The 17276-nt window shown below is 41.5% G+C and overlaps 1 protein-coding gene across 2 annotated transcripts in view; it reads left to right on the top strand.

Moving 5' to 3' along the window:
* NAB1 (NGFI-A binding protein 1) overlaps window positions 1-15017 on the top strand; it is a 33192-nt gene extending 18175 nt beyond the window's left edge. For both annotated transcript variants that reach the window (XM_067549014.1, XM_067549013.1), the window contains exons 5-8: window positions 4627-4737; window positions 6372-6531; window positions 8371-8520; window positions 12801-15017. In XM_067549014.1, coding sequence (XP_067405115.1) covers window positions 4627-4737; window positions 6372-6531; window positions 8371-8520; window positions 12801-12892 — 513 coding nt within the window. In that variant the 3' untranslated portion in view covers window positions 12893-15017. The remainder of the gene's footprint in view (window positions 1-4626; window positions 4738-6371; window positions 6532-8370; window positions 8521-12800) is intronic.
* The last annotated feature ends 2259 nt before the right edge of the window (window positions 15018-17276 follow it).

The raw sequence follows: 17276 nt of genomic DNA, 5'->3' as shown, positions 1-17276 counted from the left end.
ACCCAACCAAAGGCATTTTACCCCTTGAAAATGAAAAGTAAGTTTGAAAACCAGCTATAAATAAACCATTTAAAAATTTAGTCATTTTGCATCCTGGTGGTGGTTTTGTTGTGCAAAACATTACTGGATGGTACTTACAAATGTATAATTTGAATTGTGTAAATGTGTGCCCTCAAAGTTTACTCTCAGCCCCCAGGCCAGTAATTGTGTGTGTGTGTGTGTTCGTTCGTTCGCTTTGACCTGTCTTGGCTTTTTGGTATTATAAACCCAGAATTCAGTGCCAGGAAAAGCCCTATAAAGTCATCTACTTCTACTCCATCTTTGCACCATCCGTACCCTGGGGCAATGTGCAATAAGGTGGTTCTCTATAGTATATTCTTCAATGTTTTTTGTCCTGTCTAGTATTAAATGATTTGAGCAGTGGTGCTTCCATTGCTTCTCTTGGGAGACTATTCTGCAGTCTGAGATCTCACTATTAGGAAATGTTTTCCTTTGCTCAGTAGCAGTCAACAAGGGTTAAGCAACTGACATGACAAGCCACAGGAGAGGGTTGTTTTTTTTTGTTTGTTTGGGTTTTTTGGGGGGAGGGGCGGGGGGGGCGGGGTGGAAGGTAGGATATTTTATGGGGAAAAAATGTAAACATGGAAAAATAGCAGACTAAGTTAAAACTTTAGGCTGTTTCTTGTGAGAGGGGACTTATACGCCACTAGGTGAAAGCATTCCTGTATTTACAGAATAATGAACATTCAGGCTTTTTGTACACTGTTTTTAGACAATATTCTCTGCATGATAGTTGAGAAGAAATGTGTTTACTCTCTTTCTACTTATTTTAAAAGACTAGTAGTTTGATCACCTAATTTTTTGTAGAAAATTGAATGAAATTGAATTTGAAAATTGAAATTAAATCTACAAAATGATGTTTCTTCAACTTCCTGTTACTGCTGTGTGCTGCACAGATGTACCAAACTAAAACACTGTTTCATTAGAGAGGTCGTAGTCCCGACTAATACAGAATGACTGATGAAGCGGTGACATTCCCAACTTTACCACCATGTTTGGGAGTTCCATGTTAGTAGATCGCATTTAGGTGTCAGGACAGTTATTTCACTGTGTTAATGAATTGTGACTCTAATTTACATTGCAGATTATATTAATATTTCAAAAATATATAGTTTCACTACACATTTCCTTAGCAGGGTTATTTTCTTGGGGAAACATCGCACTATTGACTTTTTATTTTTTGTTAGCGTTTTTCTATCAAAAGGTAGACGTATGAGGAAACATTGCAGCAAATCTTGCAGATTTCTCTCTCCATACTGGGTGGAAATATTGTCCATCTGTGCTTTTGAAGGTTGTACTGCTACATCTTCTGTCTCTGAATACAGAGGGTGAGGAATTACAGTGGGTTAATGTTCTGGCTTTTCACTTGTGGAGACATAAGGCCTGATCTCAGCTTTTCCTTTTAAAAGGTCCTTTCACCTATCTCCAGAGGCAGGATTGGAACGCTGGAGCATGATTTGCCATTGCCTTGCCAATTAGGTACTCAGACCTCTGCAAAGTGTGGTGTGAAATGCCCCTGTGGTGACTTACAAGTGTTTCCCACTGCACTTGGCATGGGTGTAAATGACTGCTTTAGGAAACAGGCACAGTGGGATTTTGCAGGTTAGGCTTGATGTAGGCATCTTAGCAAGGCTGTGTGGGCAAAGCTACACATTGCCTGGCTCCAGCCACTCTTGCAAATCCTTCCTCTTCAGGAGCACTACATTCACAAGCGTTACAAAGAAACAAAATGCCACAGATTACATCAGATTACCTGTGAAAGCCTTTCTCTTCCCCCGTGTGCCCTTCCCTTTTTGTTGATAGAGTGGGTGTGGAGGCTGTGGGAGTTAAGTGTAGAGAAAAGGTAGAAATTACAGGAAAACGATAAGCTAGAGGAATAGAGGGAGTGGGAGAAGGAATGGAGTTACTTAGGGTGGGAGTTGGGAGAGAACAAAAAGAAAGTGCTGTGACTCTTAAATGTCTTCTGGACAGAGCAGTAGGGAAGAGTAAAGATGCAAACAGTATTCCTTTCTCCCACTAAGCAGCCATCTCATGCCGGGGAGGATGTTGCAGGGAGGAGGGCGCCCCTTATTTTGTCATCTCTGATGAGTCACTGGTAATGCTGCGCAAAGCAATCAGCTGCTGTGGCAGCAACTCAGAAAACAAAACAAGTCACAGGTATATCATGCAAATGGCAGAGAGAGAGTGGCTACTCATCATCCTCGTTTCTGCCTTTTAAAATTGTATGTGAAGAGGTTCGCTTTCCACATAGTGTTGACAGCCAGGAGGGAAAGAAGTGGAGAATTATAAAGTTCTTGCTCTTCTGTGTGCTGGTAATACAAAGGAATCATCAAGGCAGTGGCAATGTTAAGACAGAGAGGCGGGGGAGTGGGAGAGCCTGAGACAGCCAGGTTCAAAAAGCTCAGTGGGAGTAAGAGACCCTAAGGGGAACGCAAGACTAGAGAAGAAGCTCAGAGGAAACATCTGCAGTCAGTGCCAGCTTTGGAGAGAGGAGAGAGAAGGCGTATGCCCACCTACGCCATTGCCAGGCAGGTTGAAAAGAGAACCAATATCAGAGGTACGGGATTTCTCTCTTTCCCGATCAAAAAGAACAGAAGCATTACAATCTGCAGTTCATGTAAGAAAAGTGTCATTGGAGGGAAGGAAAAGTACACGTGAGACTGAGAACATCTGCTGTAAAAAACCACTTTGAAAACAACCAAGCAGCATGGAAGAAACACGTGTGCTGTGTGGAGCAGACCCCTGCTATGCAGTAGGGAGGAAGAACAGGGAGAGGCAGGCTTAGCTAGGAGGAGGCCATGGATGGAGGTCATGCCGAATTGCATAACCTTCAGCTTACCTCTTTTTTAGTCACCCATTTGTAACTCATAAGGCTCTGTGAACAAAAGAACAGTGTGGTAGGGACAGATCTCAGGAAAGGTGACCCAGAATCAAATTGCCTGTTGAAGTATATGTGAGGGTAACACAAAGCAGCAGAAACCATTCACTCTGTAGGCCTGCTTTTGATAAACGGCTTTCAATTTTACATTGGCGTACAATTGCCGGTGTAAATATATGCAAGCACACTTTATACCACTAAAATACATGATTCATGCTGTCATACATCCATATTCAAAGTTTCAGCTACATGTATGCATGCATGCAAGATATTCAAAGGCAGAGTTGATGTCTCTTCTTTAAAAAAACAAACAAACAAACAAACAAACTTCCAACCGCACAATAAATTCAGGTCTAAGTGTAAAAGTAGCCAGTGTTTTGTAGTGCACCTCCAGCATCTTTCTGTTTCTAGAAGGTGAGGATTTGTGGAGAATTTACAGTGTTCTAAAGTGGTAGATACTTATCAGATTGTATTTTTCCGTTGTGGAAATTGGGCTGGAGTAGAGCTCTGTAAAACCACTCTGGGCCTGATTCTCTGAAGGAGCAAGAGTGACTTCACTGAAGTGATTGGAGTTGCACTGTGAGGGGGAAGCAGACTGCCTGACAGCATTCAAAGTGACATAGATGTGTCTGATCACTGTTGCGTAGGCCACTGACTGCACAGGCCTCATTGTTCGTTTGGTGTCTTCTTTCTCCCCCTCCCTTTGTTAGTCGGAGGCAGTGTATCATTCTACAGTTTTTTTTTCTCCGGGGGATGCCGCCATTCAATTTCTTAGTGCCTGCCCAAAGAGTTTATAATCTACCTTTCTGTGTGTGAGTACCTAGCATATACTAGTATAGACATTGTCTGAATGCTAATCATAAAGGACAACAGTAATCTTCCTAAAAATGTTACTTTGGCACAAGGGGTATATGATCTCGTAGTTATGAATTTCACTGTTTTTAGATCCTGCTTCTTTCTCCAGCCTTCTCCCTTGATTTAGCTTTCTTCCCTACTGTATTTTCTGGTGACTAATGATGCATCTCCACTGCTTTATATGAGCTTTGCTTGTACAGTGCTTAGCAGCATGAATATCTTATCTTGAACCTTACTACAGCAAGTTACTGTAATGGGGACTTGCAGGCTTTTACAGGAACTTGCAAATTTCTATACACAAGATTTGCAAGTCATAAAAGTAAGAGATGGATAAATAATTTTTGGGTCTTCGCATCCATGCAGCTGATGGAGCAGAACTGTTCCCTGCAACATACAAAGTCCATGCCACTCTGCAATAGCCTGAATTTATAACATTGATTTCTTTAAAAAAAAAAAATTTTCAAAAAACCCAAACTGCTAAATCCAAAGGAAAACCATAAAACATCAGGCCTAATTATGCTCTGTTACACTGATTTAGCTCCAGAGTAACTTCATTGAAGGCAATGGCATTACTCTGGATTTACACCTGGATGTGTTAGGCATGGCATGAGTCTCTAATCTGTGATTGTGTCTACTGATATGTACCATATCATATGTACTGCAGTATCTTAGATTGCTGAAGCATAGTTTGGCCTACTTGCTTCAGAGTTTTAAATCCCAGTCCAAGTTTTTCACAGGAGTTAAAGAATGTTTTGGTTTGAATTGTATGATGCATTGCTTTTTTCTTTAAAAGCAAAACAAAATCATATGCCCTATTTGTTTTTGCTCAACAGGATGGTTTTCCTGATTTCCAGGACACGGTCCAGACACTTTATCAACAAGAGAAAGTACCACTTGCCTTGGCCAAAGGCAAAAGTGAAGATCTGGCAGCTCTTAATTCCCAGGTAGACAAACCACATGAAACGGTCAGGTTTTTACTGAAATGCTGTCTAGAGTAGAAACAGTTGCTTTCTAGGCTGATTTTGGTATAAAGTTTTGATGACTAATATCATTACCTCCAGTTCTCAAAGATCACCTTGGCTAGCTGAGATAACATCACTGCTAATGTGGGCTTAACTCTTGGAGCGGTTATGACATGCTATAGCTTTGCCTTCATTCATTGCAAGGAAGTAAGGATCTCACTTTCTAGGCTTGAGAAGAGAGAAGGAATGCATCATCTACTGTTGGAAACAAACGGGATACTGACAGTACAGTACATGTTGCATAGAAGTGAAATAATTCTAAAAATAAAAGTACGGTTTCAGATCCTAAACCATTAGCAGAGACCATTGATCAAAATACACTTGAAAGCAAACTGTTAGAAAATTGTTTCTCCATTTACCTACTTGCCAACACCTAAGTTCAAGGTTCTGTTTCTCTTAGAACCTGATGACATCTAAAGTGGTGTGAGTAAATATAGAACAGGTTCCTACCCTACTCTGTGTCATCAATTTACTGAAATAATTCGGACATGGTCTTCTCTTTTATACTGTCAGTTAATTTATAATGTGTCATCTTCTGAGCACACAGATGTCAGTGGGAGTTGAGGGCACTCCACATCTCCCAAGAGAGGCTCAGCCCCTTGCAAGAATCAGCTCTTTCTTTTTTAATAGAGACACGTAGTAATGGAGACACTTATAAAATATCTTCAAAGAGAAATCAATAAACTTTACAGTTTGTCATCATCTGTGGCTGCTAATTCTGCATATTTTTGCTTCCGTTTCTATTTGTATGCTTCTGTGTGGCTCTTAGAAATGGACATTTTTTTTAACTGATGATTTTTTTTTTATTTTGATTTTCATAAAGATGTTTAGTCACAGTCTTGAGAACAAGATTATATTGAAAGTTAAAATTATTTTGGCACTAAAGTTAATGACAAACATTTATACACCATTCCCTCCCACGTTGCTCTGCATTGTTTAATTTCACTCTCTAGAGGTGTATAGGTCTTGTTCTTCTTCTAGACAGACATTTCACACCTTTATCCCCCACAAACATACTGTCATCCTACACTTTCACAATGGCAGATTTTTAAACTTGTGTACTGCTATTTCCTAAAATAATGATTCCAAGATGTCTGGTAAAATCTTGGCATAAGTTTTTAGCAGATGTTGCCATTGCTCTTGGCATATTTTATAGAGCCATTTATTCCAATAGGGCTAAATTTGATAATTAAGACACAGCTCTTGCATTTGGGAGTTTCTTTAAGTATTGACTGCAGTCCTAAAGTGCAGAAAGTTTGTTCTCCTCAGATAAGAAATACCACATTGACTGGCTAAAAGAGAACACATATTTGTATGCCTTTTGAGTGACACTGAATGCGTGTATGTGTGTTTTTATAGTGTGTGAAATTGTTTTAGTGGGTGCAAAAATACTTTGTTTGCTTGATAGTTTTGGTAGCTGTAAAGTACACATCTGTACACATGAGCCAATGAAGAACTATATCTAGACTGTTAGCTTTATTATCTGCTGATATTTTTTCCTGTACAGCAACATACATATATATATATATATATATATATTCTTGCTTTATTTGCAGTCTGAAAAGGTGATGGCAAAACAGATGGAGTTTCTTTGTAACCAAGCAGGGTTAGAGAGACTGCAACACTCAGAGAGACGCATTTCCACAGGGTACTACAGACAAAGCTCAGAAGAGCACAGCCCCAATGGCATGACGTTAGATAATGTGGATGGACAAGGTATAGTAGCTTCCAGGCATGATATTGCTGCCACCCAATTTGTCTGGTGTTATGCAGTCGTTGTTAGTACTGATGTTATTCATGTAGCATCAGCAGTGTGGAGGATGCTTAACAGACAAGTAAAGACAAGATCCCTGTCTGGAACAGCTTACAGTCTAAATGATGCAACCAGATATGGAGCCAGATTCTGCTGTCTAACTCTTGGGAAATCCCACTGACTTCAGTGGAGTTGTTCTACGTGTAGACTGGTGCAACCGGGACAAGAATCTGGCCCTTGGATTACCTGTATTTAAAACAATAGGCAGGAAAACTATGGTTTGGTGTATGCCATGCAGGAGAGCTGTACTTAGGTCTTGTTCCCTGTCTCTTGCTCCTTAGCTAGGGAATGCTGCAGGGGTATCTCATCAATGACTACGCCACTTGATTTTCAAGGAGTGGCATTGCATTCACAAGGAATCCTAGTCCACTGCTTGAGCTTGGGTGGCTTCAGGGAAGTACTGTGGGGGAGAGGGAAGGGATCCTCTGGGCTCTGGCAGGGATACAGAAGGCCCTTTTCTAGGAAGAAGGCTTTTACCCTTTTGCTTACTAAACTTAGAAGGTAAAGCTGGTGACTTGGTGGGGATCACTTCTAGTTAACTCCCTCTGGGTACAATAGCCAAACAAAAGCTGGGGAGCCAGTTACATCAGTCCCCAAGAATTAAGAAAATGTTAATGACATCTGACAGTGTCTAATGTTCTGAAAAGGTCCCACGGTAATCCCCATATCATGTCCAGCGGCTTTTTGTTGGAAGGAGGATTAGATTGGATTCTTGTGTCCGTGTCACGTTTGGGACGTGAGAGGGTTTGTTTTGCTTTAAAAGATGTTTTTACTGTCATGAAATGAAATGAAAAGTTAGGAGATGTAACAAAATACAGCTAGAGGTCTTTTTCTTTTTAGAACAAGAACATAATATTTAAGTAGGCAAGGATTAAAAAAATAGAGACGGAGTAGAAGGGGAAGTAAAGGAACTAGACTTTGTTTTTAAGTGGTCATTACAAATTACACAGCTTTTTTGTGAGTTTTGGAACAATAATTTGCAGAAGAATGCAATATATAGAGAGTACAGCTGTAAAGATCTATACAGAGTCACAACATACCAGGCTTGTTGAACCCTCATGTGATTTTCCTCAGGTTCTTGGATGGCTGATTCTTGCTCAGATGCTCAGAGTCTAACTGATTGCCATATGTGGGGTTGGGAAGGAATTTTCCCCCAGGTCAGATTAGCAGTCGCCTTGTTGGGGGCCTTTTGGTTCCTTGCAGCATGTGGGTGAGGGTCACTCAGTGGGATTATCTGTGTATGTCTCAATTATTTCTTTGCCATTACAGGAGCCTTGGGCATTGGGGCTCCTTGGTCTCTCCTGTCCTCTGCCTTGTGGCACATGATAGTCTAGTCTCCTATGGACTGTAATGCTTTGGTCTAACTTTGGTTGTTAGCTTTAGTGTGTTGGTGGCCTGTGGTATGCAGATTAGATGACCTGGTGGTACTTTCTGGCCCTAAATTCTATGAATAACCCAGCACAACATGGAAGGGAAAGCCAGGATTTTTAGGACTTTGAAATGTTTTTGAGCAAAATGAGGGATTTGCTGTGGCTGAGCATCAATCTGTAGCAGTACTGGCAGCCTAGAAAGAAAGAGAGGTCATCTGCAAATTTACATACTAGAAATCTCTCCTGAATGGTTGAAATCTAGAATATGTTTTTTTGCTGTTCAAATTGTGGTGTACTTTTTTAGCCTTAACTTTCATTTCTAGCATTGTGCTGATTCATACTCAGTACTGAATCAGTATTGACCTCTTTCAGGTGAGAGGCCCCTGAATCTCCGAATGTCAAGTCTGCAAAATAGACAGTTGCAACACATTTCGCTAGATGGAGAGCAGCACATAGGAAAGCCTCTGTGCAGTGAGCTGATCCGACTTTACTCCAGTGGCGAGGCAAAGTCTCAGCCCTCAGGTAAGTGTTATCCATTGCAAAGTACCACAAGCTGCCCCATAATGCCCTTCACAGATGGCTTTCAGAAATCTTGTGCAGAGCCACACATCTAATTATCCCTTTCAACAAAGAATTTACTTTCTAGGCAACTTCTGCAGATTGGTACCTTGAAATCAAGTTGCATCTGACACCTCAGTATGAATTGTTAATTCAGAAACATACCAAACATTTGATGACAGATAAAGTATTGTCATGTTTTGAGTTATGCTTTGGGCAGGTGATGCAGTAACTATGCACACACAAGGCAGGAGTCTTGGGACCCGTCTACACAGATAAAACAGCCAAGTAGAATAACTGCTGTTAAAATCTGGTCTGGCTGAACATGGCTTTAACACGATTTGGCTCAGCATGTGCGACTGGGACCAAATGAAATTACAAACGCTTTTTGAAAAGATGCCTTCAGCTCTGTTTATAAAGATGTAGCCCCCATCCACCTGGGTTGGACTGAACCATGTTAGAACCTGGTTCAGCTACAGCAGAATTTCTGTTGTTCTGACTCTGTAGACTGGGCTTTGAAGTGCTTCTGCTAACTTTTCTATGCAGTGACTTGTAGTCACTCTTTCTCCTGTTTAACACGGGCACACAGGAAAACTCTTGCATGCTGATAGGAATATTCCTTTCTTCTTCCACTGTGAAGTCTGAATTGGATGCCTGTGTTTTGGCAAAGCATTTTACATGTAAAACTGTTGCATTGGCATAATATCAAGAGCAGCCTTAAGACTCTTCCATAGAATTATAGAATCATAGAAGATTAGGGTTGGAAGGGACCTCAGGAGGTCATCTAGTCCAGCCCTCTGCTCAAAGGAGGACCAACCCCAACTAAATCATCCCAGCCAGGGCTTTGTCAAGATGGGCCTTAAAAACCATTAAGGATGGAGATTCCACCACCCCACTAGATAACCCATTCCAGTGCTTCACCACCCTCCTAGTGAAAAAGTTTTTCCTAATATCCAACCTAGACCTCCCCCATTGCAACTTGAGACCATTGCTCCTTGTTCTGTCATCTGCCACTGCTGGGAACAGCCTTGCTCCATCCTCTTTGGAATCCCCCCTTCAGATAGTTGAAGGCCTCTATCAAATCCCCCCTCTTCTGCAGACTAAACAAGCCCAGTTACCTCAGCCTCTCCTAATAAGTCGTGTGCTCCAGCCCCCTAATCATTTTCGTTGCCCTCCGCTGGACTCTCCATTTGTCCACATCCTACCTGTAGTGGGGGACCCAAAACTGAACACAATACTCCAAATGTGACCTCACCAGTACAGAATAGAGGGGAATAATCACTTCCCTCGATCTGCTGGCAATGTTCCTACTTAATGCAGCCCAATATGCCATTAGTCTTCTTGGCAATAAGGGCACACTGCTGACTCATTTCCACCTACTTGTCCACTGTAACCCCCAGGTTCTTTTCTGCAGAACTGCTTCTTAGCCAGTCGGTCCCCAGTCTGTAGTATTGCATGAGATTCTTCCGTCCAAAGTGAAGGACTCTGCACTTGTCCTTGTTGAACCTTATCAGATTTCTTTTGGCCCAATCCTCCAATTTGTCTAGGTCACTATGTATCCTATCCCTACCCTCCAGCATATCTACCACTCCCCCAAGCTTAGTGTCTTCGGCAAACTTGCTGAGGGTGCAATCCATTCCATCCTCTGGATCATTAATGAAAATGTTGAACAAAACCGGCTCCAGGACTGACCCCTGGGGCACTCGGCTTTTACCAGCTGCCAGCTAAACATGGAGCCATTGATCACTACCCGTTGAGCCCAATGATCTAGCCAGCTTTCTATCCATCTTATAGTCCATTCATCCACCCCATACTTTTTTAACTTGCTTGCAAGAATACAGTGGGAGACTGTGTCAAAAGCTTTGCTAAAGTCAAGGTATATCACATCCACTGCTTTCCCCACGTCCACAGAGCCAATTATCTCATCATAGAAGGCGATCAGGTTGGTCAGCCATGACTTGCCTTTGGTGAATCCATGATGACTGTTCCTGATCACCTTCCTCTCCTCCAAGTGCTTCAAAATGGATTTCTTGAGGAGCTGCTTCATGATTTTTCTAGGGATTGAGGTGAGGCTGACTAGTCTGGATCCTCCTCCTTCCCTTTTCTAAAGATGGGCACTATATTTGCCCTTTTCCAATTGTTTGGTCCTCCCTCGACCGCCAAGAGTTTTGAAAGACAATGGCTACTGGCTCTGCAATCACATCAGCCAACTACCTCAGTACCTTCGGATGCACTGCATCCGGCCCCATGGACTTGTGCATATCCAGCTTTTCTAAAATGTCCTGAACCTCTTCTTTCAGCACTAAGGGCAGGAGTTTGGGAGCTAACCTTGATTATGAAAACAGGCTACACTATGAAAACAGGCAACACAAGCATTGAGTACTTCAGCTGTTTCCACATCATCTGTCGCTAGGTTGCCTCCCACATTCAGTAGGGGGCCCACACTTTCCCTAACCACCTTCTTGTTGCTAATATACTTGTAGAAAACCTTGTTATCCTTCACGTCACTTGCTAGCTGCAACTCCAAATATGCTTTGGCCTTCCTGATTTCATTCCTGCATGCTCGAGCAGTATTTTTGTACTCCTCCCTAGTCATCTGTCCAAGTTTTCATTTCTTGTAAGCTTCTTTTTTGTGTTTAAGCTCACCGAAGATTTCTCTGTGAAGCCAAGCTTGTTGCCTGCCATATTTGCTATTCTTTCTGCACATTGGGATTGTTTGTTCATGTGCCCTCAATAAAATTTATTTAAAATACAGCCAGCATTCCTGGACTCTTTCTCCCCTCATATTAGCCTCCCAAGGGACCCTGTCCTTCAGTTCCCTGAGGGAGTCAAAGTCTGCTTTTCTGAAATCCAGGGTCCATATTTTGCTGCTCTCCTTCCTTCCTTTTGTCAGGATCTTGAACTCAACCATTGCATGGTCACTGCTGCCCAGGTTGCCACCACTTCTTCTCTTACCAATTCCTTCCTATTTGTGAGCAGCAGCAGGTCAAGAGGAGCACGACCCCTCGTTGGTTCCTTCATCACTTGCACCAGGAAGTTGTCCCCAACACTCTCCAAAAGCTTTCTAGATTGTCTGTGCTCTGCTGTATTGATCTTCCAGCAGATGTCGGGGTGATTGAAGTCCCCCATGACAACTAGGGCCTGTGATCTGGAAACTTTCATGAGTTGTCTGAAGAAAGTCCCGTCTACCTCATCCATCTGGTGTTGTGGTCTATAGCAGATGCCCACCACGACATCACCCTTGTTGCTCTCGCCTCTAAACTTAACCCAGAGACTCTCAACAGGCTTTTCTCCAGTTTTATACTGGAGCTCTGAGCAATCATACTGCTCTTTTACATACAGTGCAACTACTCCACCTTTTCTCCCCTACCTATCCTTCCTGAACAGTTTATACCCATCTATGACAGTGCTCCAGTCATGTGAGTTACCCCACCAAATCTGTTATTCCAATCACATCATAGTTCCTTTACTGTGCCAGGACTTTCAATCCTTCCTCCTTGTTTCCCAGGCTTCTTGCATTCTTGTACAGGCACCTAAGATAATTAGCTGATTGCCCAGCCTTCTTAGTAAGAATCAGGAGGCCTCCCCCATTGCACCCTTCTCCTTGTGCTTCCTTCTGGTATCCCACTTCCCCATTTACCTCTCAGCCTGGGTCTCCATCTCCCAGGTGAACCTAGTTTAAGCCCTCCTCACCTCAAGGTTTAGGAATACTAAGGAGATGGGTGTACAGTAGCAGTTCTTCTTAAGACTATTGTGCTGTTTAAGCACTTGGCAGAATTCTGTGTCTATTCTATCCATGCCTATCCTAACCTTGGCCCAACCCCTCCCTCTTGCAACCTGCTGTCTGTAAGAAAGATCTGTGTGACTTGTGATCCTTCTAATCCATGGTCTTCCCATGCCCAGGAATATTCCATAAGCACATGCAGAGGGCGCTACTGCTGAGCTCTGCTTCCTTGTGAACAGGGGTGGGGGGTTACAGAGCAGTATCGCTGTGGCTTGTTCTGCATTTTGGTAGTGGAACCGTGGTGTTTCTGCCACAGTTCAGGGCTTGTGTACCTTGGGAGGAGGGTGGCGCAGAATCTTGTCTTCTATGAATGTTGATATATCATGGGAATGCAGCGCAGTGGGCATTTTCTTAGAGTAAAAACAGAAGACATTTATTTCAACTTAACATTTCTTAACAGATCTCTTCCCCTCTTCCCCCCCCCCCTTTTTTTTTTTTTTTTTTTTTTTTTTTTTTGCAGAAGGCCTTGGTATTTTAAAAGACTTTCCTCACTCAGCTTTTAACAACATAGAAAGGAAGGTCATAAAAACAGAACCTGAAGATACAAGATAGTCATCCTACTCTGGAAAATGGCATCAGAATAAAGAATAAATCTTTAGAAGAGAAACAAACAAGCCTTAATAACCAGTGTTGCCTCATTCAAATAAGAGATTTCATAGCCAAAGCCTAAGAACTGGTACAGCGGTCTGTGGAGATTGAAAACAAGAGACACTGCAATCTAAAACAGTAGTACAGGTGGATACACATTCCTGTAAAGTGGTTTTATAATGTGGAAAGGTTCACAAATTAATATTGTGAGCCTTCTTTATTTAAGAATGTATTATGTATTTGTATAACTTATCAGAGTAAATCTAGATGTCGGGACATGTATTGAGTCCAGTAGATGTGGCTACAGTTCATTTTACTTGAAATTTCAATGTCTACTTTAAATGTATCTAGCATAGATATGATTGTTATACATTTGAGTTAAAAATCCTTGGAGAAAGTGTAAGAAAACCTGAAGTGACACAACTAACAGCAAGTTCGCAATGGTATTTGTAGGAAAATATAGCAAATACATAAAATATTTCATGGTTTAAAACGTTATAGCATTTGATAAAGCTGATCCTGTATTATAGCAACACATTTGACACTTATTAATGTAATGTTATTTTAATGGTTTCAGCAGCTTGTATGTAATACATTACAGTATACGCCTATCCACTACATGGGAGTGGTAAATAGGAAAATGTCAGCCAGAATATGGGAGCGTCCTACTTACTCCAATTTCATTAGACAGAGTGATCATTTGAGATTCTGTGCAGCTAAAACAGTAAATTTCATTTGGGAAGGAACTCAGAACACTAGACATTATGGACAGGATGGCAAAAGTTGTGCTTTAGATACTTAGAACATTTTGGAGTTCTCCATGGCTCTGAAAGGCAAAATGCATCATAAGTGTAGCAAAGATGGAAAATGATGCAGGATTCATGCATCAGGTTTCAAAAGGTTGTATTCAATATCCAGAAACAATAAAATCACAGAGAGAAGATAGGTAAAAGGGTACATTAGTGGTAAATGAACCATTAAGAGGTGCTTCCCAACCCACATGATTCTGTGACTATACCATATACTACATACAGTATGCCAATATGTCCCTTGTATTCTGTTCCCTTGTAACATCTGTATTCATTATTTATTTGACTCTTTTTTTGTAATGTTTTTCATTTTCGCTGATGCCATTTTGTCTAAGGAAAAGGAATTAGCTTGTAATTTAGGGATTTTGGTATTTAATGTGGTATGTGTGTACATCCATAATGTCAGTGTAATTCCTACTGTATAGTTGTATCCCTGCAGTCAAGATAGCTATACACCTTAGTTTTGAATATAATTTTTACCCACAGTGCTCTCTGAGACAGGGAAATATGTCACCAAACAATGGATAAATTTCCATAGTAAGGTGTGCACTTCATCTGCAGTTTTGCTCTGTGTCCTAGATATGTAATGATTATTCAATCATAATGTATGTTGTACTGAAATTGTCAACAAAATGTGAGCTGGAATGTCTGCACTGCAGTCTCTGATCACTGTAAACACGTTTAATTATTTTATCACTTTTGATTTGTGGAACAAAGCTTTATAGTAGAAACACCAGTAAACAACTTTTTATACTATTAAAATGTTTGGTTTTTTAAATGTTTCTTGAATTGTATTGTACTGTCTCACTACTGAAGAAATTTATTTTGAGTGGAATTTGCAACGTCATGGCTAGAAATAAGAGGTTGAATGTGGTGTTATATTTGCTCCTTTCTGTTGTGTGAGACAATGGTATTGGTCATATATTTCTTCAGTTTGTAATGTTAGTCATAGCACTGGTTTGTAGCTCAATAGTTCCATGTATTATGGTTTGGAAGCTTGTAAAGGCTTGAATTGTACGTGTTTAGTAATAGAATTTAACAAGCAATGAGTTTTTAGAAGGAAGTTTCCTGCATCTTTATTTTTTTTGTCAACATCTGGCATGCCCAAAATCTCTGCTGGACCACAGGAAGTTCTTAAATATGTTATGAGTTTACTACTCTGGTTTACAGTAGGGAAGGGGAAAAGAGCTCATTTCATGTGGTTTCATTAGAATACAAAATTTATTTTGTAAACACTAATGTACTAAATTTACTAAAATTAAAGTATATAATAGATATTTTTATTTTGAGTTTGTAAATACAGAATGATTCAGTTGTCATCAGGGGTTAGCTCTGGGATGGTATTTTGGTTTATAGTCCAGTGGACCATTTCATTCCCAATATGTGAGGCATTTTTTATCATGTTAAGTTTGCAGCTGTATGATTGTTTTGTACCCAAGGGGGTTGAAACTATTCAAGACATTCTCAGATCTCACACACACTTGATAATGGCCAGTCGTTTATCACTCAGTTTTTCCAAGGCAGGGAGTCCCCTCTGACCGCAGCCCCCTCTGTGGAGAGATGGGCCAGGCTGGGTGGGTAACCTATTGGGCTGAAGAGGAGGAAGAGGTACCTCTTCCTTTTTTCCAAAATGATGTTAATTTTCCTGGAAGAGGAGCAGTCCAGAAAACTGTGGTGAGGGAGAAGCTTCAAGTGCCAGAGTTGCTGGCAGAAGCCACTCCCCTGTACTGCCCTGCTCATGTAGTTTAATCCTCTTAAAGAGTTGTCGCCATGACTCTGAAAATGGAATAATGTCCTGGTGGTCTTTATAATAGTCCTTTCATTTGCTGTGAACTTTTGCAGGCCTCAGTCTCCTGGGCAAGTCATATTGCCAGCAGGCCAACTGCATGCATGTCTGGTTGAGGGGTTCTGCAACATGGTCTGTCTTTTTCTTCCCTTCTCCCATGCACGCCCACCTTTGCGAGAAAACTCAAGCCAGCCATCCCATCTGTTACCAGACTTGAGCCACATGGAAGCAGAGACTGGCCTTGGCTAGCACTTCAAATGGCAAGTCTTCATCCTTCTCAGCCATTCTGCCCCTGGCAGTGGATGCCTGAGTCAGGAGCCACACTTCACTGCACTTTGTAAAAAGTAGCTTGTGTCTGGGTGGAGGGGGAAGGGAGGCAGAGAGAGACGGAGTGGGAGATGTAGGGCTGCAACAGGAAAGGGGGAGTAGGTTAAGGGATGGGGGAGCTGAGAGAAGAGGAACAAACCAGAGAGAAGCATAGAAATAGAAGAACAGAAAGGAACTGCAGCTGAGGGTATTGAGCAGAGCCTTTCAACCTATGGTCCACGGACGGTATCTAAAGACTGTCTAAGATTTCCAAAGGGGCTGCACCTCCATTTGAATTTTTTTAGGGGACCACAAATGAAAAAAGATTAAAAAACACTGGGATAGAAGAAGAAATGAGGGACAAGTAAGAGTAGAGAGGTGTGTTTAAAAACAGAACTGGCCTCACAGATTCAGGAAGGAAAACCTCCTCCTCCTCCTCCCACCAAATAAAACAAAACGAGCACCTTGAAAATGGAGAAAACAATGGGGTGGGGGCATGGCTTCTGAGAACTGAATGCAATTTTCTTCTATCTCTATCCTTCACTGTAGCCTGCCTGAGTTTTTATTCTGAAGGGGACAGATGCGTGGGAAGGAAGGAAGTGGGCACTTTTCTTCTTGCCCTACTCTCCATGAATTGAAAAACTTTGAAGGAACACATGCTTTGCTGTTAATTTAATGCTGCCAGTATTCCAGGCAGATTAGAGAGAGAGAAAGGCAAGCTCTATCACCAGAAGCTCACAACCTAGACAAAATACAAACAAGCGGGAGGTTATGAGCAAGAAGAATAGGGGGACTGAAGTTAGTGGGAAGTTAGTCAGCCAGCTTACTAATGGAGTTTGGTTATTTTTAATGCACACATCCTTCATTAAATGTACCCTTTACCCCTTGCAAAGAAGCCTGGCCTACTCACTGAAGCCCAGATCTGGAAATCAGGAAATCTGGAATATATTTCCTCCTCTCTCATGAACTGCAGGTGTGACCTCGGGTAGGTGCTTAACCACTACTTGTTCTGTCTGTAATGGGGTTAATAAAGCATCTCAGAGATGATGTGAAACATAACATTGTTTATAAAAGTGCTTCAAGAGCCTGGACTGGAAGGAAATACATTTGAGAATACCAAAAAATGAAATTAAAAAAACCCCACCACTGTAACCTAGCTGCTGGTGTTTATTTAACAATCAACATAAATTCCAGGATGTGACTATCCTTGTGCAGGCAAATAAGTCATTGTAATATAAACTTTGGTTATTGGCCATCTGCTTGAAGTGACTGTTTCCTTATCACTGAGGTTCTGAATAGGCAATGCTTGTGGCTTGAGGGAAATCACAACCACAACTTCATTCAGAGTAACGGCTATAGACTTTTTTTAACTGCAAAGCCTCATTTCCTTCACCTTTTAAAAATAAAGCTTGTAAATACACCAGCTGTTCCAGAAAGAGTTCCCAGT

The sequence above is a fragment of the Emydura macquarii genome, unplaced genomic scaffold (genome assembly GCF_026122565.2).
Source record: "Emydura macquarii macquarii isolate MOO-44397 ecotype Brisbane River unplaced genomic scaffold, CSIRO-AGI_Emac_v2 contig_1253, whole genome shotgun sequence".
Lineage (NCBI taxonomy): Eukaryota > Metazoa > Chordata > Testudines > Chelidae > Emydura > Emydura macquarii.
This window is presented reverse-complemented; position numbering and strand designations above follow the sequence as displayed.